Source organism: Ostrea edulis, chromosome 4 (assembly GCF_947568905.1).
Source record: "Ostrea edulis chromosome 4, xbOstEdul1.1, whole genome shotgun sequence".
Lineage (NCBI taxonomy): Eukaryota > Metazoa > Mollusca > Bivalvia > Ostreida > Ostreidae > Ostrea > Ostrea edulis.
Genome location: NC_079167.1, coordinates 80,776,951 through 80,798,887, shown reverse-complemented (window position 1 = coordinate 80,798,887; position 21,937 = coordinate 80,776,951). Strand labels below are relative to the sequence as shown.

General features: G+C 35.5%; 1 protein-coding gene and 1 long non-coding RNA gene across 2 annotated transcripts; one reads left to right on the top strand and one right to left on the bottom strand.

Annotated features, from left to right (window-relative positions):
* Positions 1-8,821: 8,821 nt before the first annotated feature.
* Positions 8,822-16,694, bottom strand: LOC125671284 (coiled-coil domain-containing protein 137-like). The gene is made up of 7 exons (XM_048906857.2): positions 16,557-16,694; positions 16,217-16,350; positions 15,336-15,496; positions 11,908-11,978; positions 11,588-11,661; positions 10,128-10,216; positions 8,822-9,528 (listed from the first exon to the last, which is right to left on the bottom strand). The coding sequence occupies exons 1-7, from the start codon at positions 16,640-16,642 to the stop codon at positions 9,316-9,318; spliced, it is 828 nt and encodes a 275-aa protein (XP_048762814.1). The 5' UTR covers positions 16,643-16,694; the 3' UTR covers positions 8,822-9,315.
* A 3-nt stretch (positions 16,695-16,697) lies between these two features.
* Positions 16,698-18,539, top strand: LOC130054381 (uncharacterized). Its single transcript, XR_008802694.1, has 2 exons — positions 16,698-16,808; positions 17,102-18,539. It is a non-coding gene; the product is annotated as an uncharacterized LOC130054381 (long non-coding RNA).
* Positions 18,540-21,937: the final 3,398 nt, after the last annotated feature.

Sequence of the window (21,937 nt, the reverse complement as noted above, 5' to 3'; positions counted from 1 at the left end):
TCTAACAATAGATTCACTCAAATGAAACGGGTTTCTATTCAATGTATAGCACGAGTCCAACACAGGCACTCGACGTATCTATAATAAAAAAATTTGTCTTCCTGTAAAAAAAAAAATGTCTTCCTGTAAACATAACAGGAGGACATTTTTTTTAATTATAGATATTTAAAACGTCGAGTGCCCGTGGAGGCCAAGTATCATTTAACAGACACAGACGCCACGTTTTAACAGAAAGTTTAATAAGGATGGCATTTAAGATTTTTTGTGCTTGTTGTAGAAAAACTCCACCAGCAAAACGTTCATTTGTTGGTGGGGTTCTTCAAAAGAGGATAAATTGTGTCATTGTGAAAAGGTGTGGGGTAGATGATTTAATCTGCGATAAATGGAGAAGAAAACTGTAACGAGATAGTTGGGCAATGAACCGATAGATTGTTCTCAATATATTAGGCGATCTCCAACAAAGCTATTTTACAACGATAAGATATTCACAAATAAATATTCATTTCTTGTTTCGTTTCATTCCGGTATGAACTATCTATTTGATAAACGCATATATAAATATAGAATATAAAATTTTCAATCAAATCCGGAACCAGTTTCGACTTTTATTTTATACATGATCGTGCATGAGATTTACAACCCCTGTGGGCCTTTCCTTTCGTTCTTTCCATGTGCTACTTTACATGAAAGATTCCATAGAGTAGATTTAAGCTTAAATTGTTGAAAATATGATTCCTGGGGGTAAGGTGGGGCCACAACAGATGATCAAGAGCCTGTATGCTGATAGTGTTTGTCCTTGTCTTTGGAGTTTGACCTACCTTTTAAAATCTTACCTAATCAATATTTACTGAGATATTTAAGATAGAACTTTCATATTTTCTGTTTAGGATCTTTCATTTCATATCGTGATCTTTGGTTGTAACCAGAAGAGCGAGGTCATGCTAGTCATATTGGTGTTGAGGCCTTCTGTGTTATGTGAATTCATTTTCAGTTATGTCGTAATCCTTTGGGGCTAGGTGTGGACAACAATATGGGGCCAAAATGTTTCCCGAGGAGATAGATTAATGAAAAGATTTTGAAAATCACAACAGTTGAACAATGACAAGGCTAGGTTACTCAGGTGAGCGAAGTGGCCCATGAACATCTTGTTTATTGTTCAAATAATGAGGTTCCAACCTTTAAAGCCAGTACATTCTTGTTGCGTAAGACACAATGCACTATGCACCAGGTTTCCACGCCATTTGCCCCTCAAAGTGAAAATGAAAATTCTGAAAACTTCTTGCTCATTTAAAGGACACCACCAATAATCTCCCAAAAGATGATTCGGCTTTTGCATAAAATGCAAGAGGAGTTCTGGGAACAGGTTTTGTCTATAGAAAAATGTCGTGTTTTAAATCTCCCAATGGGCCCTCAAGGTGAACATGCACACGTACAGGACACCACTAATATTTTCCCAAAGATGATTTGTCTACTGAGTGAAATGTTTGAGGAATTCTGGGAAATTGGATATTTTAATTTGTGGTTGAAAATACTTTTTTACTCCTATTTGGCCCCTAGGATGAAAATGAAAATTTCGAAAACATATTGCACATCTACAGTACATCACCAATCATCTGATCATCCCCCATAACATGATTGGCTTAATGCTAAAATATCAGTGTTCTGGAAATCAAGGTTTATAACGAACCACATTTGGACACCAGGGTGAAAATGAAAATTCCGAAACCTTATTGAGCATCTACAGGACACCATCAATCATCCCCAAAAGATGATTTGGGTAATGCTTAAAATGTAAGAGGAGTTCTGGGTTTTAAATTTTTTTTTTTAGATAAAAAATGTTTTTTAACTCCCATTTGGCCCCTAGAATTAAAATTTCGAAGCCTTAGTGCATATCTACATGACACCGATCATTTTCCAAAACATGATTTGTCTACTGCTAAAATGTGAGAGAAGTTCTGGAAACCAGGGTTTTTTCTACAACATGGTCGTTTTTCAACCCCCATTTGGACTTCAGGATGACAATGAAAATCCCGAAACTTTATTCCACATCTACAGGACACCACATCTACAGGACGCCACCAATCATTTTCATCATTTGGCTACTGCGTAAAATGTTAGAAGAGTTCTGGGGACCAAGGTTATGTAGCAAAATGTCGTTTTCAACTTCCATTTGACCCCAGGGTGTAGTTCAGTGAAACTTTTAAAAAAACCCACTGCGCATAAGATGTTGTCAAATACTGCTACAGTAGTAATATTTGATAACTTTGGGATAATTGATTCGATCCATGACGAGATATCTTCATTACCAGTTTCCAATGACTCTGCATGTATCTACGGCTTCCTTCACCTGGATGGCGTGATTTGTAGGCTATAAAAAAAAAAAGAAACACACAAACATGGAATTTAAATCACCACACCCATTGCAGATTCAATTTACAGCACGCATTGTATAACCATATCAATGGGTGATATTTACATTCAGCATTTTTTTTCTCTTATCAACCTGTTGTAAAATGTTCAAGTGCGCAGTTCAGGTGACATAATCGCGTAGTCGTGGTGTGTGAATAAGAATGTACGAACTATGATAATTCATTCAATATCTTCTGTTGGTCTGTCTACCGAAGAACGTAAGAGCATCGGCGTGTAATGACCGATGTACAAAATATAATTATTCAAAGATCGCAATACGTGGACCATAAGCATATTTTTCAACAGTAACTTAATGGTCTAGGTTGAAGTAAAATGTGTTTTAAATCAGATTTAAACAAAGAAGAAGTTTTATTGCTAAAGCTGTGCTGATATACAGAACTATCTTGTATTGCTTGTGGGAGTTATGAGATTGATCACTGTTCGTTATCTTCGCCTTTCACTAATCGATATGAACTATTTGTAGCTTTGACCTTTGACCTCATAATTAATAGTCATTTTCTTGTACATATATGATCTTGACCTTAGTGTTTAGATTCAACAGGGAACCCACCGGGTCTAAATTATATGGTGTCCGGATAGGGTCATGTGCAAAAGCGTAATAGCGCGTTTCTTAAGGTATTCAATGTATAATGACCATATTTCATATCTAATAAATGGATGGTGGAATTTTTGTAATCATGGTATCATTTTGAAGGGTTCATCAAATAAAAATAATCCACCATAGGAATTTTCAAAATTTTGTTTACTGCTTGCTTTATTTCACCTAGAATTTAACATTGAGGTATATGGGAAAAGCATGTTTTATTACAATATTTTAAGAAGAAATTATATTTTCATACAAATCTCTTGGTAGAAAGTTACATACACTTTCTCTTAATGAAAATATGAAATAAAATTAATCATTGACCACACACATTTTTAGAAAATTAGATTTTTCTTATTTTTACAAAGGGCAGACAACTCTTCCAAAAAGTCTTAAGTGCAAAAAGGTTAGCTTCTAATTATGTACCAGTCATGTGAATTTCATCTGCTTCACTTTCATCATTATTTAACAATAAACATTTATGTTGATCTAAATCCTTCAAAATTGTTCATTATCCTTTCATTATACATGGAATACCTTAAAACGCTTTTTCACGCTAACACACAACACGCCGTCGCGCTAATGCACAACATGCTGTCGCGCTGTCAAGCTAACACACTGTCGCGCTAAATTGCGCTAATACACAACACGCTGTCGCGCTAACACACAACACGCCGTCACGATTTTACACAGTCAATAGCGTTCGATTGTGTATTAGCGACGGTGTGTTTTGTGTTAGTGTGATAGCGCGACGGCGTGTTTTGTGTTAGTGTGATAGCGCTGCGGTGTTTTTTGTATTAGTGTGATAGCGTGACGGTGTGTTTTTTATTAGTGTGATAGCGTGACGGCGTGTTTTGTGTTAGTATGATAGCGCTGCGGCGTGTTAGCGTGATAGCGCGACGGCGTGTTTTTATGTTAGCGTGATAGCGCGACGGCATGTTTTGTTTTAGCGTGTTGGCTTGACAGCGTGTTTTGTGTTAGTGTGATAGCACTGCGGCGTGTTAGCGTTATAGCGCGACGGCGTGTTTTGTGTTAGCGCGACGGCGTTTTTTGTGTTAGCGTGATAGCGCGACGGTGTGTTTTGTATTAGTGTGATAGCGTGACGGCGTGTTTTGTGTTAGTGCGATAGCGCTGCGGCGTGTTAGCGTGATAGCGCGACGGCGTGTTTTTATGTTAGCGTGATAGCGCGACGACGTGTTTTGTGTTAGCGTGTTGGCTTGAAGCGTGTTTTGTGTTAGTGTGATAGCGCGACGGCGTGTTTTGTGGTAGTGTGATAGCGCTACGGTGTGTTAGCGTGATAGCGCGACGACGTGTTTTGTGTTAGCGTGTTAGCTTAACAGCGTGTTTTGTGTTAGTGTGATAGCGCGACGATGTGTTTTGTGTTAGCGTGATAGCGCGACGATGTGTTTTGTGTTAGCGTGATAGCGAGACGGCGTGTTTTGTGTTAGCGTGATAGCGCAACGACGTATTTTGTGTTAGTGTGTTAGCTTGACAGCGTGTTTTGTGTTAGTGTGATAGCGCTGCGGCGTGTTAGCGTGATAGCGCTGCGGCGTGTTGTGTGTTAGCGCGACGGCGTGTTTTGTGTTAGCGTGATAGCGCGACGGCGTGTTTTTTGTTAGCGTGATAGCGCGACGGCGTGTTTTTTGTTAGCGTGATACAGCGACGGCGAGTTTTGTGATAGCGCGACGGCGTGTTTTGTGTTAGCGTGATAGCGCGACGATGTGTTTTGTATTTGCGTGATAGCGCGACGATGTGTTGTGTGACGATTTGTTGTGTTAGCGTGATAGCGTGTTTTGTGTTAGCGTGATAGCACGACGACGTGTTTTGTTTTAGCGTGATAGCGCGTTAGCGTGACAATGTGTTGTGTTAGCGTGATAGCGCGTTTTAAGAAACATGCTATTACGCTTTTGCACATGGCCCTACCCAACCACCTTAAAATTATAACTTTTGAGTTCCATACCTTAATCGTTGTTGATGTTCATAGGCTTGAATGTCGTTTTTCATTTCAAAAGGTTAGTGCAACTTCACAAATGATGTCCATCTCAAGATGTGATACATTACTTCCTTTGTTGAGCGTTTCTTTTAAGTGAATATGTTGCTGTGAAACTATGTATTCAAGAACAAATCCGATTCGATTTAATTAAATGAAGATTAATTATTCATTTAGTATTAAGAACACTAAAATCTGTTTTTTACAACCCATACAGGATATTTAAAAAATGATATTTCTTGATTTCGATAAACTTGCATATGTACATGTACTTGCGCAAGCTGACCCCCCCGCCCCCCCCCCCCCCCCCCCCCCCCCAAGCCCTGTGAACGGTTGCTATCCTATTAGGTTTCAATCTATGACTAAAGGTCACCTCGTCATTTACATATGCAGTTGGAACATCGTTCTATCTTTTCTATCAAGTCGAAAAGAAAAAATGTCGTTTTTTCTCGATTTGACGGAAAAGGCCGAGCGATTATCCGATTTCTTCTGGTGAAATTGTGCATGTGCAAGTTGGCTTTTCTGGTTTAACCTCGCTTATATATTTTCTGCATTGACCTTAGGTTCCACGCTGTGATCCGAATTCACTCGTTTCTTTGCAAATTAGGAATTCATGCAATAACTTGTAAATTTTGGTTTGTTATCAGGATCTAATTTGCAAATAACATGCCATCACTAGGTTAAATGCTGCCTGCCGTGTTTCAACAAACTGTTAGGCCGTTCTTGACTACGGATTACTCCGTTTACCTGATCAAGATATGGGGCTCTCAGGGGATGTGACCGGTCAAAGTTTGTCCAAGTCTGCATGGGCTTGGTGTTACCTAATAGAAGAAAAACGGAGTGAAAATTTAGCAATACTGAAAGTGGCGGCATAACGTGATAATTCTGGTTCCTTGTCATTTTGAACAAAGAGACGAAATACCAGTTTGGGTGGGCAACAGAACCATTAATTATCCTGCATTATTGGCCTTGCTAGGTATATAAATTGCGGAAAGTAGCTGAAATCGGTAACCTTTTACAAATTGTGGAGCAAGTTCCGGTCAGCTTAGTATATTCCGTTACAATTCAAATATTATAATTCAGATAAGGGAAGTAGTCCCTCAAAATTGAAGTCCAATAGCCGTAAATCTACTCAAAACGGGTCAATATTCAATTTCAAATACATGTATATGAATTTTCTTTGAGCAGGCAGAGAAAAGTGTTATCACGTGAGAATTGCTAGTTTCGTGAAAAAAGAATACTGATAATTTTCTAAAAATTGTTCGAAAGTTTAGAAAAGATTAGTGAGGACTGTAATAAGGAAACGCGTAAATTACGATTAAAATACAACTATAACGAAGTCGTGATTGAATCATAGTTGACTGAAGTAAGTGATGAATTACAGTTGAACGTTACACAAGAAAGACTGAAGTTGCTAATGAATTATAATTACAGTTGAAGGCTATGTCAAAAGGGCTGAATAAAAGGTGAAAATAATGCACAGTGGTCAATCTCATAACTCCCTTAAGCAATACAAAATAGATAGTTGGGCAAAAATTGACCCCTGGATATACCAGAGGTGGGATCTGGTGCCTAGGAGGAGTAAGTATTCCCTGTCGACCGGTCACACCCACCGTGAGCCCTATATCTTGATCAGGTAAACGGAGTTATCCGTAGTCAAAATCAGTGTGCCAAGAACGGCCAAACAATCGGTATGAAACACGTCAGACAGCATTTGACCCAATGATAGGTTGTATTGGCAAACTAGATCGTTATAACGACCATAGAATTTGCGAAATGCTTACTATAAACGAGACTGTTGAAACCCCTGTATCATCACATTGTTTGTCAGTAGCCTGCCTCGATTTAAAAACTGACTATACGCAGAACAAGCTCTTGCATATCGAATCGGTTGAGATAAATACACACCATGTGAAGGTGATAATGGAATATTGCTACATAAATATGGGAAGTTCACGATGGAGAAGCTGAAATCATCCCGTTTGTCATAAAGATGAGTTGTTAGTTTGCCGTTAATATCTATTTCCAATAAAATATTTAAGTATGAAGCAGAAGTGGACGACTCTGTGGTGTCTTTTATTTCGAGTTCACGGGGATATATCGAATCGATATATGAATGAAAGTTATTATTGTTAATAGATAATTCGTCGTCGATAAATCTAAATGCCGAATTGAAGGCCAGAGCAAGACATTTTTTCTTCTCACGTACAAGTTTTTGTATCAATTCAGCTAATTAATTAAAGGAGCACTTTGAGGAATGCCTTATAAAAAACTCAACAGGTGTAGTGTGTTTTAAGAGAAATTATCTTAGAGATCATCATTATACTTTTTAAGCTTCATTTTGAACCTATTTATCTTACACTCATAGCGAGCACAATGATTCAGCCTACTGCAAGATCAATATCTACCCAGAACTGTCTGGGTAGAGACAACTTGGGGTAGAGATTGTGAGAGCAAGGAAGACAACTCTGGGTAGATATTGTGAGAGCAAGGAACGGCAACTCTGGGTAGAGATAGCTGCGAGCTCTTATGACTAAAGTGAGTGAAATTGAAAAGTGTTACACACATGTATCATTTCATTGATAGTAGTGCCAAAACAACTAATAAGATATCAGGAATTCCTATGTTCAAAGTGGATTGACTCTTCACCATGTGGCCTCAAAATTATTATGGGTCATCTACTTCTTATAATTTACCAGTGTACCAAGTTTGGTGTCCATCAAGCAAATGATTCTCAAAATATAGAGGAGATAATATTACTTTGTTCACTTTGACCCTTGATTATGTGAACCCAAACTCAATAGGGTTCTACTCCTTATGATGTACCAAGTTTGACGTCTGTCAAGGAAAGGGTTCTCAAGATATTGAGCAGACAATGTCTTCCCATGTCCAGAGTGGATGATCAGCAAAAATTTGAATGTCAGTTGTCGAGGTACGTGGGAGATACAGAGATCACAATTCTTTGTTATGTAAACAAGGCTCGTGTCATGTTTTTGTTTACGTAGGTTAAATAAACTAGTAAAAGTTTCGTTTATAGAAGCAGATTTTTTTTCAATTTATAAGTTAATTCTTAACACAATTAAATATTTTCTAGTGTTTTGCACATCTGATTTTGTTTTAAACACGCAATTTTCTATTAAACAGTCTAATGTAAACAAAAACATGGCATGAGCCTTGTTTACATAACAAAGAATTGCGAGGACTGTATCTCACTTACAACTCAACAACTGATATTCAAATTTTGGTTGACCATTTAAAACACTTTAGTTAAGCTCTGTAAACAATAAAAATGGAAAAATAAAATTTGAAAAATTTCAGCTCAAATCGTGTCTATGCCCCTTTAACGCTATATAAATGTTCAAGTTAATGGCAAATTAACTGTCAGTTAATCTTTGTGCAACTGGGTCCAGGTCAACAATATTGATATTTTACGAATTAGAATATATTTACATTTTAAAAAGATATAGAAAAATACATTATAAATAATAAAATGTCTTACTTTGGTTAAAACTTGCAGAATTCTTTTTTTATTTTATATATAATCTGCATTATTTTGTTTGCAATGTTTATGACCTTCCTGTCCCATTTTATAAACCAAAGGAAACATTCTAAATAACATACTCAAAAATCAGTCCACTACCTGCAAGAAGAGTGCGATCCGGAAAACCATTGGTTCTGTTTTCATAGTCCAAGAGTCATAACTCTGCTAAAAGTATCCAGAAAACTAACTATGACAGAATCACAAAAAGATATAGATAGTTGAGAGGGGCAGAAAATATGTCCCAATTGTCTAAAATATTTTGATACTCTTAGACGCCTTCACTTAATAAACATTTTATTTAATACAAGGGGGTGGGGATGGACAACAGATTATAAGTCTATAAACATATTTGTCATCCAAAACAAATTGAACTCCCAAAAAATTCATTGCATAACCATCAGAGTTGTAAAACATTCATGCAGAAGATTTTAACAGATGGACAGAGATTTAAAATAATTAATCTAAAATCAAGCATTGCATATAAAACTGTGTCACATTCCAAGAATTGGACGGTAACCATTATGGAGAAAGATTAGATTGCCTCACACCTGCTAGCCATGTTGAACATCTGATCTCTGTAAAACATAGCAAAATTGATCTAGACCCATGGCTTAGAGCATTTACAGTGCAACATTTGATGACTGGGTAAATACTGGGTATATACTATACATCCCTATGTTTCTGATAGGTTGAAATCTTTAGGATGTACATGTACTACGCTTGGAGAACAGACAGGCAAACTTTGCTGTAGCACAAAAACCAAGAACTGGGTCAGGAATCCTTTAATTTTCTCTTTTTTTGCTGTCTATACAACATTATTGCATTCTCTCTTTCCATATCCATTCTACTTTGCTGTGCCATAGACAGGTGTTTTCGCTTGATTGATTGTCCGATTTCACGCTTGGATGACGATCCAACACTTGATGGTGTTACTGAGGCATTATCTGCTATGATCTCCTTCAGAAGTAGCGATTTCTTCCCAGGCTGCAATACATTGTACAAAATAGCAGTTCTAGTAAGACTCATACAAGAAAGAAATATAGGATTCATTTTGAAAGAGATTGCAAATGATTATGTTTGTGTAATAGTTTAAAGTAGGTGTAGTTTCCTGATATTTTTAATGCTTTTTATTCCAACACAACCAACATCCAATTTCTATTTCATTACATGACATTTTATAGTATCAGTACTTTCCACATTATAGTATTTCATGTAACCGTTGCATTGATAATCACTCTGTATATGATGTTTATATGACCTGCGAATCAATTACAGAAATTTTTCACTGGACTATAAAAATACAGTACATTACAGTTACAGAGAACATGCGTATAATGAATTCACTTTTACAGAGAAGTCATTTTTAAAAAGATATCATGAATTTATTAGATGTAACGAACTGCATTTCATTGAATTTGTTCATCTCCAGCACTTCTCTATCAGCAGGTTTTACTGTACAAGCCTTATGAAAAAATTGCCTCACTCTCTATTGCACACTCAGAAGTTTTATGCATCTAAGTTTTAGGCTGTTATTTGATATGACTAATGCTTTGAAATGTTAAGACGACAGATCTAGAACTCACTCGAGGCACAGACTCCTCCCTCACAGCTTTTCTGGGTAGAGCCGAGAGTGAAGGGGGCTCATTGACCACTTCTCCGAACTTCACTTTATCTGAATAGAAGATAAGAAAAATCATGCACTACATTATAAAACAATTTTTATTTGCGTATGAGATCTTGGATTCCATCCTTCTAGTAAATATTTGCTACTTCTCCACACTTTACTTTTATTACAAATGTATCTTCTACATTATGTAATGTAAACCAAATTTTATTCTTGTGCAAGAAATATTCATCAAATTCTGCTTTGTTTACTACACATAATAGATCATGTCAGCTCAATCCTTCTTAGAATAAAATTAATTATGTATGGATTTCCCCACTATTGAGTCCCAAATAAAAACATGTTTTAACAGTAACAAGCATTCTGTAAGTATAGTAATACATGTATATTACTGGCCCTAAATTAAGTTGTCTGATAATTTGTGTGAATAATCACGTTAATAGTTTAGGCACAAGAATGACCAGGTCCCATAAAATAAAAGCCATCTATGACAGATTCAAATTCCATATTTTCTATGTCCAAGGACCATAACATAGCAAAAAATCAATGGACTAGAACAATATTTTAACTTGATCTGTAACTTGTCCTGGTAGAGCGATGTATCAAAAATCAAATGAATAGCTGCAAGCATGACAATAAAAAAGTGCGGAAAACTTATTTGCCGGACGGACAGATGGACAGACAGACTGACAGATGGACAGACAGACTGACAGATGGACAGACAGACTGACAGAGTGCAAAGCTAATGTTCCCTCCGACTTCTCCTGTAGGGAACTAATAAAATTGAAATATTTGCACTGAGCTGAAAATGCGCAATGGGATGAGATTTTCTCACATTATCACCAGTGTGAGATCGACTTTACCCATGTGAGATTTTTCTGTCTCACACTGCTGCAACGTCATTTGATTGTGACGTCATATATTTTCTATGATTTACGTTATACGGTGAAGATTTACGTTACAAGGTGAAGCAAAAATATTTTGCATTGTTATCTTTAAATTTTAATGTATATAGGTTTCTGTTGGACAACCTTGGGGTTTTTAGTTTACACTTACAGTATAAACCAATAAACCATTTTTGGGTATGCTCTTTCTGCCTATTTAATTAATTTTTGCATTGAAGTTCAAATGAGAATTTTGATAATTTAGAATTTTCTCAAAGCTCCTAAATTTATGCACTAAACTGTAGGTAAAATGTGAGAAAAATAATCCTCCATTATTACTCGTGTGGGATAGGGAAATTCCACCTCTGGAACAAGATTCGCTATCTAGGACTCAGCAAAGCCTCACCCTAGACTGCGAATCTCGTCCCCTCGGTGGAATTTCCCTATCCCACACTCGTACTAATGAAGGATTCTATTAATCTTTCATCAGGGATTTGAAGAGATTATTAGCCTTTAGTCCATTCTACCAAATTACCTTCAAAATCATCAAACTCATTAAAATTCTTTCTCTTCTTCTCGGACTTCTTTTGCTTCTTCTGCAGCAATCTCCTGTAACCATTATTATAATCAAAGTACTGAAAGTAACCATTATTATAAAAACTATCACAGTACACCTAGCATACAAAAATTTGTAAAGTGAGTATTTTAATAGATATGTATAGAAATCTGAAATTTTCAAGATGAAAGACTATCTAATTTGTACGATAGAAATCTGCAATACTTATGCCTATGAGTGTCTTTTCTATCAGTTGCAATTTTTTTCCATTACTTAAAAATACATGTGTCTACATTTACTTTTTTTGGCCATCAGTCATCTTTTTCTTGTCTCTTTTAATTTCTCCTGCTTCTAGGGCATCCATGTCCATCTGGGAAAAGAAGAATGTTTATATTTGAATCAGAAACATTAATCATCTTCATCAAAAATGTTTATATTCATCATCATCCTCATCAAAAATCAGAAACATTAATCATCCTCATCAAAAATGTTTATAGTCACTCAGAAATACTAATCATCAAAAGTGTTTATATTCAAATCAGAAACATTAATCATCCTCATCAAAAATGTTTTAATTTCTAATCATAATCATTAGTATATGATGATTAGTGATGTTTCTCATTAAGATGCGCTATACGATACTGTGCATTGTAATATTAGTATAAAACAATACACAAACTACCTTTCAAAAATCAATGTACATGCACCCTGGGGTGCATGAGCCGAGTTGCATGGGATACATTGTAAAGTCAGGAATGATGTGGCATATCTATAATTGTGAAGAACTAATTTCAGTTTTAAACTTTTCGAGTTACTGTCCAGAAACCATATTTTGTCTGAAGTTTTCAATCTATTTTCGGTCACTGTGACCTTGACCATTTTTCTCCAAAGTCAATAGGGGCTTTGCTTTGCTGGTATCCAACAATATATCCAAGTTAATTATTACCTTGCATGACATATTGTAATATTTTAAGGAGAGGGACTTGTAAGTTGTCAGAACTTGTTCCCAATCCTTTTGATTTCATCAATAAAATATGTTAAAAACAACAATATCCAAGTTTCATTTGATTCAAATTAAAATTTTTCGAGTTATCCTCCGGAAACCAATTTTTAAAAAAATTTTTTAATCTATTTTCGGTCACTGTGACCTTGACCTTTGACCCATTTTCTCCAAAATCAATAGGGGTCTTTCTTACCTGGTACATAACAATATCTTTAAGTATCATTTGATTCGGATTTAAACTTTCTGAGTTATCATCCGGAAACCAAATATTTCTGAAATTTTCATTCTATATTCGGTCACTGTGACCTTGACCTTTGACCTTTTTTCTCCAAAATCAATAGGGGTCTTCCTTACCTGGTACCCAACAATATATCTAAGTTTCATTTGATTCGGATGTAACCTTTCTGAGTTATCATCTGGAAACTAAATTTTTCTTAAATTTTCATTCTATTTTCGGTCACTGTGACCTTGACCTTTGACCCATTTTCTCCAAAATCAATAGGGGTCGTCCTTACCTGGTACCCAACAATATATCAAAGTTTCATTTGATTAGATTGTAAACTTTTCAAGTTATTATTCGGAAACCAATTGTTGACGCCCAACTGCCCGCATCACCAAACCAATAGCCGAGTTCAACTTCGTTGCAACTCGGCTAAAAATTTGGAATTGGAAAACTAAGTATGTCAATACAACAATGAATGAATGAATATTGTTTAACGTTCTGCTCGAGAATATTTCACTCATATGGAGACGTCGCCACTGCCAGTGAAGGGCTGCAAAATTTTGGCCTATGTTCGGCGCTTATGGCCATTGAGCAGGGAGGGATCTTTATCGTGTCACACCTGCTGTGACACGGGACCTGGGTTTTTGTAGTCTCATCCGATGGACCGCCCCATTTAGTCACCTCTTACAACAAGCAAGGGGGCATTGAGGACCTATTCTATCCCAGATCCCCACGTGATGTCAATACCAGATGTATTACGAATGGTGGACTGAATGTCTACAGTCCAATAAGAATCCATGTCTTTTGTTGTCATTATTGTGTGAGCATGGAAAATGGCTACCAGTGTAGAAAATAATACATAGGGATGGTAACATACAAAGCAAATGCAGGGTTTTATCCAGCATTTAGTTGTTACTGACCATTTTATATTTAATGATTACTCATTTTATCTATATTGTAAGTCTGACAATTATAGAAAATTACTTAGAATATAAAAAAAATGATTTTTGTTGAAATTTTTATACAATTTTGTGAAGTTTCTACAAATGAAGGGGATTTTTTTTATCTGTGGAAGGGGAAATATCTATTTGTTGCCAAGGGGGGAAGGTACCTTTTACCGGTAGTAAAAACAACCTAGAGAAATCTCTGAAATGTGATTTGAATTTTTAATAAATTTTGTTGATTTATTGTCAAAAAGACAAATAAATACTCATTTCGTTAAAATATCACAATTTGTTATAATATTGAGATACTTGTATCGTGTTGTATCGATGTATTGAGATATTTATCGTATCGTAAGGTCTATGTATTGTGCCACCCCTTAGTAGCTACATACTCACCAAAAGTGTTTCACATTCAATTCGAAAGCATTAGTCATGATCATCAACATGGTTTTAAATCCCACTAAGAAATACCCATTTTTCTCTGTCTGTGAAAAAACACTACTGTAGGTGATAATAAAATTAATCCATATTCAGGGTGCTTGTACCCTTTTTATAAACAAGAATATAAGTAAAACTGATGGATGTTTCCCAAACTGCATCTAACCACTGAACTACCTCATAATATGATTATGACTCGCACAATGATCAATAACTGTTGAAATTTTATGAGTGTTTTTTTCATATATAAGGTATATGTTCTTACTGATCCTGACCTTTACAAAATGACCTTAAGTGACCTTTGTCTAAAAACCATTTGCCTATTACTTAATTGTGGGATATATGATTATCCCTGTTCAAAAACATGTTGAAATAAGTAACTTTTTCCTTTTACATGTAAAGGTATATTGACCTTTCCAAAATTACGTTGATCCAAAAATCCCTGTTCCAAGGAATATTTGTGATCAATCACGTTCAGTTTCTGATGAAAGGTTTAGGTAGGAGATATGAGCTTAGAGGGATGGAACAACAGTGACTATATGCTCTCCCTCAAAAATAATTTCCAGGAGCATAACAAAATTCCATTTCATAACTTTACAAAAATCTATCAATCAAACACCTACAGTAACGTTGATGATATGTTTTGAATCAAAGTGTAGCTGTCAGCCGGGTTCGATCGCCAGTGGCCAGATAGCTAAGTTGGTAGAGCATCTGACTAGAGATTCAGGGGGCCTGAGTTCAAATACTGGTATGATCCATTGCATCTTCTCTCTTCCTGTTAAATTTAGTGCCGTAAACCAGTCCTTTGAACTGGTAAAAATGCCTGCCAGGGGATAAAGATCCTGGGTTGATGTCTTAAAGTGTGAAGACATTTAAGGAGGGAGGAATGTAATGGTCAACCGGGTTCTATCGCCGGTTGCCAGATAACTCAGTTGGTAGGCACCTGACTAGAGATTCGGAGAGTCCGGTTTTGAATCTCGGGTCTTGTTCCTTGCATATTCTCCCTTCCTGTTACAAGAGCATTTAGCATACAAAAGGATATAAACCACTGACCCATTCAACAACACAATCATTAAACCCACAAAACCAGAAACTTAATTCAATTCTTAAAAAATTTACCTTAAACTTTTGAGAGAGTTGGTGACGGTGAAGGACTTTCCTGGTCTCCACTTCCACCCTCTTCATGAAATCTTTCTTCTTCTCTTTCTTTCCTTGAACAAATTTTGGAGGTTCAGCTAGTGGTCTTGTCATCCCCCTCTCCATGTAAACATGTTTCTTTCCTGCGTAAATCATGTAAATCTTTATGAACTGATGTTATAAAGGAATTTCTATTATTTGCATAACCTGACAACCATCTATCTTACTGCACATTTCAAAATATCTAAAGTATTTTGTTTCTTAAAACTTTTAGCTATAAAAGTTAAGATTTACTTGAACTCAAGAATTCATTATTAAACAGATTGGGAACAACTCCCTTATGTTGAGATCTTCTTGTTAAAACGCGATTATCACTCTTTAGCGAGAAATAAACATTACCATAAACAGGTGTTTTTTGCAAGAAATAAACATTACCATAAACAGGTGTTTTTTTGGTGTCTTTATTGAAAATAACGACAAATTCCGTGCAATGCTGAATAAATGCGACACACATTCAGCATGATGCAAAAAGTTACAACACAGTCAATAAATTTCATATTTACGTTGCTGTGTAAGAGGGAAGGAGGCTGCACATCTATTCATGAGTTTTTTTGTTTTGATTAATATATTTTGCAGAAGTTCAAGTATAAGACATTTTAGTACTTTTTCTTCTTTTCACATGAAACATGAAGAGATGTAAACCACGGGTGTTTTTCTCGGTTGTACGGGATATATTTATTCTCGTTTTGGAGGGATAATCGTGTTTTTGTGAGAATATCTCGCTATAGGGGAAGTATTCCCAACCTGCATGTTTACTTAGAAACTGTGTATATCAGTATATAGATGTTTATAAGACTTCAAACCTGATTTGCTGTTATCTCTTATATACTCTTTCTGTAGTTGTCTGGGTGTTTTCCCTTTAAATTTTGATATGGTTTGCACTTTCCTGGGAATGTCTTGTTCAGCATTTGTTGGAGGTAAATTGGAAGGCTTTTTCCTAATAATAAGAATTAATCACAGGTGCTTGGGTCATGATATATGAATACACATCTAACCTTATACATGTTGATTATTTACATATGTATAAGGTTAGATGTGTATTATGACCCAAACACCTGTGGAATTAATGAGGAAATTCGCACTGAAATACAAACTTGATGCAAATCGTTTGATAGATTTCATCAGATTAGTATATTGAAATACCTTCTTGACTCATTGAAATATTCAGAATCAACGTTCTTCAGTTTCTTGTGCTTTCTACTCTTTTGTAATTTGCCAATTTTCCCCATTTTAGACTTACTCACTACACGCTGTAATGTTTACATGCATACAACGTAGGGCGCAAATTTTTGTGACGTAGTGTGCAGTTCCGGTATTCCTTATACAGCTGAAGGACACAGTCACAGTGCTGTGTCGGTAAAAAAGGGATTGCAAAACTGTGTTTTTACTATGAAGGTAAATTTCTAGAGTACTGGTGAGAATACACGTAAATATCTTTAAATATTTAGGTGAATTGACGTCTGCCAAAAGTTCAGATAAACTTCAAAAGTTGTAAGTAAATGTCCTGTATGTACTATAGAAACATGTTTACTTGTGTGATGTCTAATAATGAGATCGATGTTTAGAAAATCACCAGTCAGGAAGATACTGTTGAAAGTAAACGTTCACATTATACGTGTTTAGATATTATCGACGAGAAGCCCTGACTGTCAACTGTTGTGAATTGGAGTGTCCTTCTGTATTTATAGAGTGATGAGAATCTTCAGAGGTTGTGTTTCCTACCTAGTGAAGAATTTAGAGCATCAGCCATCATGGGGTCGTATGAATCAAGGCTGTGTCGGACAAAATATTCAGCAAAACACTTGGATTTATAACCAGATCAGAAGCAATGGTACACGGGTCGGTGAAAAATTAACAACACAAAATTCATGTACAGGTAATTTGCCCAGTGATACACTAGAAGTATCATCAAGTACTCCTGATACAGACATTGTTAATCATTCTGCGGACCCTGGATTAAGTGTTTACATAAATGAAGATAGCAGTGACTCTCCATCTAGTTGTTCCAGGGATGTGATACCAGGGAAGGGGATGCCCCCTGAGCCTCCTGTGGACTGTTGTATGAGCGGATGTGCAAACTGTGTGTGGATCATGTATGCAGATGAAGTGAGGAAATATTATGAGAAAGATGGAAATGATCGTGCCAAAAAGGAAATAGACAAGATTGATAATCCTTCACTCAAAATGTTCCTCAAACTTGAACTTGGCCTTTTATAGAATTGTTATACAAAGTCCATGTTTATCATGTGATCACAATGAAAATGCTCACTTTTGAATGTGATATTATAAATGTGTTGGAAATACTTATACAGATAGATATAGCACACAGCACAATGAGCTAGTTCTGCATTATTTGAGAGATCTGTCTTTTAATCAGATTGGAGTTATTTTACCTCATTTGTAATTTTATACTTGATTTATTGTTGCATATCAACTAATGAACTATAAATTGTAATTGTTGAAAAATTAGTTGAATTGTAAATATGTCCAATTAATTTTTATTACATGAATTTATGAAATGGCGTAATACTGTATTTCTGCAAACCAAGCAAATCACCCTTATCTTTGCCATCTTAAAGGCATAGTACTATATACATTAATCATAATGTTTTATGTACTTTCTCTCTCTCTCTCTCTCTCTCTCTCTCTCTCTCCTGCAGTGTTGCTTATCAAAATAAATATCTGTTTTTAACATTTACAACTTAATATAAAGATGTCAGTATTAATCTCAATAAAATATCTATTTTCCTTACATCAAGATACATACTACAGAATAACTTAGTGTTGACGTGTTACCTGTATGTAAATGATTGTTCATGAATACCTCTGATAGACAGTTTGTTACAGCAGTCTTTGTTTGCAGGTATTTTTATTTACAATATATATGATATTCTATTCATTCCATACAATTTTACATTTAGTGTGAGTTTCATTACTCTTTAAGCTGTTACAGGATTTAATATTATGAATAAGGAACTATTTTCCTCATTTTTAAATGAAATATAAGACATCAAAAGTAATTGTGATAAATGTGTTGTGTGCAAGTGATTGCATTATATCATATTTTTATTCTATCTTGTGATGCTAGTCATACATTTACACAATATAAATTATGATTTATTTGAATCAGGTTGAGTTTTTGTTTCAGAATTTTAAAGTTTAGTGTGAATGCCAAGGATATGCCATAGAATTCAATATTGTGACAGTGTTATTATATCATGATATATCAAGACACAAAGGGAATAAAGCTATACAGTATATATAGGATCTCCCATGGGTTGTGGTTTGATATGATTTATATTCAATGAGTTGTGTGGGTTTTATTTTATCGCTGAGCGTTGATGAGGGGATAGAAAAGACACCCACACCCCTGCCAGTTATTCATTTAAGTTACTGTATTGTTAAGAATTTTTCTTCCTTACATATTGTAAACAAAATGTGTAAAATTGACATTTATTTGAGACGTCAAAAACGGCATAGGAAAGTATAGTGTGATAATTGGAATTTATGATTATAATGGGTACATCCACTGGATAAAGGAGTAAACATATAAACATATAAAAATCAATACAACAAGCCAAATCATGACATTCCAATTTTGTTCCAAATGGAATAACTCCCATTTATATCAGGTTACATTGACTCCCAGTTATATCGGGTTATATTGACTCCTGGTTATATCAGGTTATACTGACTCACGGTTATATTAGATTATATTGACTCCTGGTTATATCGGGTTATATTGACTCCCTGTTATATCAGGTTATATTGACTCCCTGTTATATCAGGTTATATTGACTCCCAGTTATATCTGGTTATATTGACTCCTGGTTATATTGACTCCTGGTTATATCAGGTTATATTGACTCCTGGTTATATTAGATTATATTGACTCCTCGTTATATCAGGTTATATTGACTCCTGGTTATATCAGGTTATATTGACTCCCTGTTATATCAGGTTATATTGACTCCTGGTTATATCAGGTTATATTGACTCCCTGTTATATCAGGTTATATTGACTCCTGGTTATATCAGGTTATATTGACTCCCGGTTATATCAGGTTATATTGACTCCTGGTTATATCAGGTTATATTGACTCCCTGTTATATCAGGTTATATTGACTCCTGGTTATATCAGGTTATATTGACTCACGGTTATATTATATTATATTGACTCCTGGTTATATCGGGTTATATTGACTCCCGGCTATATCAGGTTATATTGACTCCTGGTTATATCAGGTTATATTGACTCCTGGTTATATCAGGTTACATTGACTCCTGGTTATATCAAGTTATATTGACTCCCGGTTATATCAGGTTATATTGACTCCTGGTTATATCAGGTTATATTGACTCACGGTTATATTAAATTATATTGACTCCCGGTTATATCAGGTTATATTGACTCCTGGTTATATCAGGTTATATTGACTCCCGGTTATATCAGGTTATATTGACTCCCGGTTATATCAGGTTATATTGACTCCTGGTTATATCAGGTTATATTGACTCCCGGTTATATCAGGTTATATTGACTCCTGGTTATATCAGGTTATATTGACTCACGGTTATATCAGGTTATATTGACTCCTGGTTATATCAGGTTATATTGACTCCTGGTTATATTAGGTTATATTGACTCCCGGTTATATCAGGTTATATTGACTCCCGGTTATATAAGGTTATATTGATTCCCGGTTATATCAGGTTATATTGACTCCTGGTTATATCAGGTTATATTGACTCCATGTTATATCAGGTTATATTGACTCCCTGTTATATCAGGTTATATTGACTCCCTGTTATATTAGATTATATTGACTCCTGGTTATATAAGGTTATATTGACTCCTGGTTATATCAGGTTATATTGACTCCTGGTTATATCGGGTTATATTGACTCCCTGTAATATTAGATTATATTGACTCCTGGTCATATTACGTTATATTGACTCCGGGTCATATCAGGTTATATTGACTCCCAGTTATATCAGGTAATATTGACTCCTGGTTATATCAGGTTATATTGACTCCCTGTTATATCAGGTTATATTGACTCCCTGTCATATCAGGTTATATTGACTCCTGGTTATATCAGGTTACATTGACTCCCTGCTATATCGGGTTATATTGACTCCAGGTTATATCAGGTTATATTGACTCCCGGCTATATCAGGTTATATTGACTCCTGGTAATATCAGGTTATATTGACTCCCAGTTATATCAGGTTACATTGACTCCCGGTTATATCAGGTTATATTGACTCCCTGTTATATCAGGTTATATTGACTCCTGGTTATATTAGATTATATTGACTCCTGGTTATATCAGGTTATATTGACTTCCGATTATATCAGGTTATATTGACTCCTGGTTATATTAGATTATATTGACTCCTCGTTATATCGGGTTATATTGACTCCCGGCTATATCAGGTTATATTGACTCCTGGTTATATTAGATTATATTGACTCCTCGTTATATCGGGTTATATTGACTCCCGGCTATAACAGGTTATATTGACTCCTGGTTATATCAGGTTACATTGACTCCCGGTTATATTAGATTATATTGACTCCTGGTTATATTAGATTATATTGATTCCTGGTTATATTAGATTATATTGACTCCTAGTTATATCAGGTTATATTGACTCCCGGTTATATCAGGTTATATTGACTCCCGGTTATATAAGGTTATATTGACTCCTGGTTATATTACATTATATTGACTCCCGGTTATATCAGTTTACACTGATTCCTGGTTATATTATAGGATGCTTTAGCTACCTGAGAAGTCCGATATTCACTGAGCCCAGTGTGGGGATGAATATTTCACTTACTTAAAGGGTAGATAAAGAATCATATGGACCGGGAAAATGTCATTTTTTTTTATATGATTGGTTACTTAAATACATCAAAACTGGCTACTAGTAGTAGAGACTTCGAAACCAATGACGGATCTACAGAGAGATGGAGGGGGGAGGGGGTACGGAAGTTGAAAAATACGTAGAGATGACTGCAATGTTCTAATACTTATCATTTCCATTAGTGGAACTCTTCAAATTAAAGGCGCGTAAAGTCGTGCTACCGGGACAACATAATGTAAACACATTACTTAGGCATACGTAATATACATTATGGTATCGAATACATATTATAACCGACTGCAAACCACAACACTGATTAAAATTCTAAAGTCAAATTTAGGAATTGAATATTCTTACAAGAAAACTGACGGACTTATTTAACTATGTGAGGGAGAGAAGCTACTAAATTTGCCAAATCTGACCGATATAAAGCATCAATCGCAAGAAGAACTGTGAAGGGAAAAACCTATATGCACATCCAACACAAGAACTTTTCTTGTAATTAATGGGATTAATATGTTTTTAAAGTTATTCTGTCAGACTATGAAGACATTCTATTTTATCATACAATTAGGACAGGTTCATATGGCATGGACTTTGTAATCATACACGTACACCCCCCCCCCCCCCCTTCAATTCCCATATTTT

Coding starts and splice junctions, on each gene's coding strand:
- LOC125671284 (XM_048906857.2), bottom strand. CDS start 16,642: ATGGGGAAAATTGGCAAATTACAAAAGAGTAGAAAGCACAAGAAACTG. Junction 11,662..11,907: donor ATGACTGATGGCCAAAAAAA/GTAAATGTAGAC, acceptor TAATGGTTACAG/GAGATTGCTGCAGAAGAAGC. Junction 9,529..10,127: donor GGGAGGAGTCTGTGCCTCGA/GTGAGTTCTAGA, acceptor AATGTATTGCAG/CCTGGGAAGAAATCGCTACT.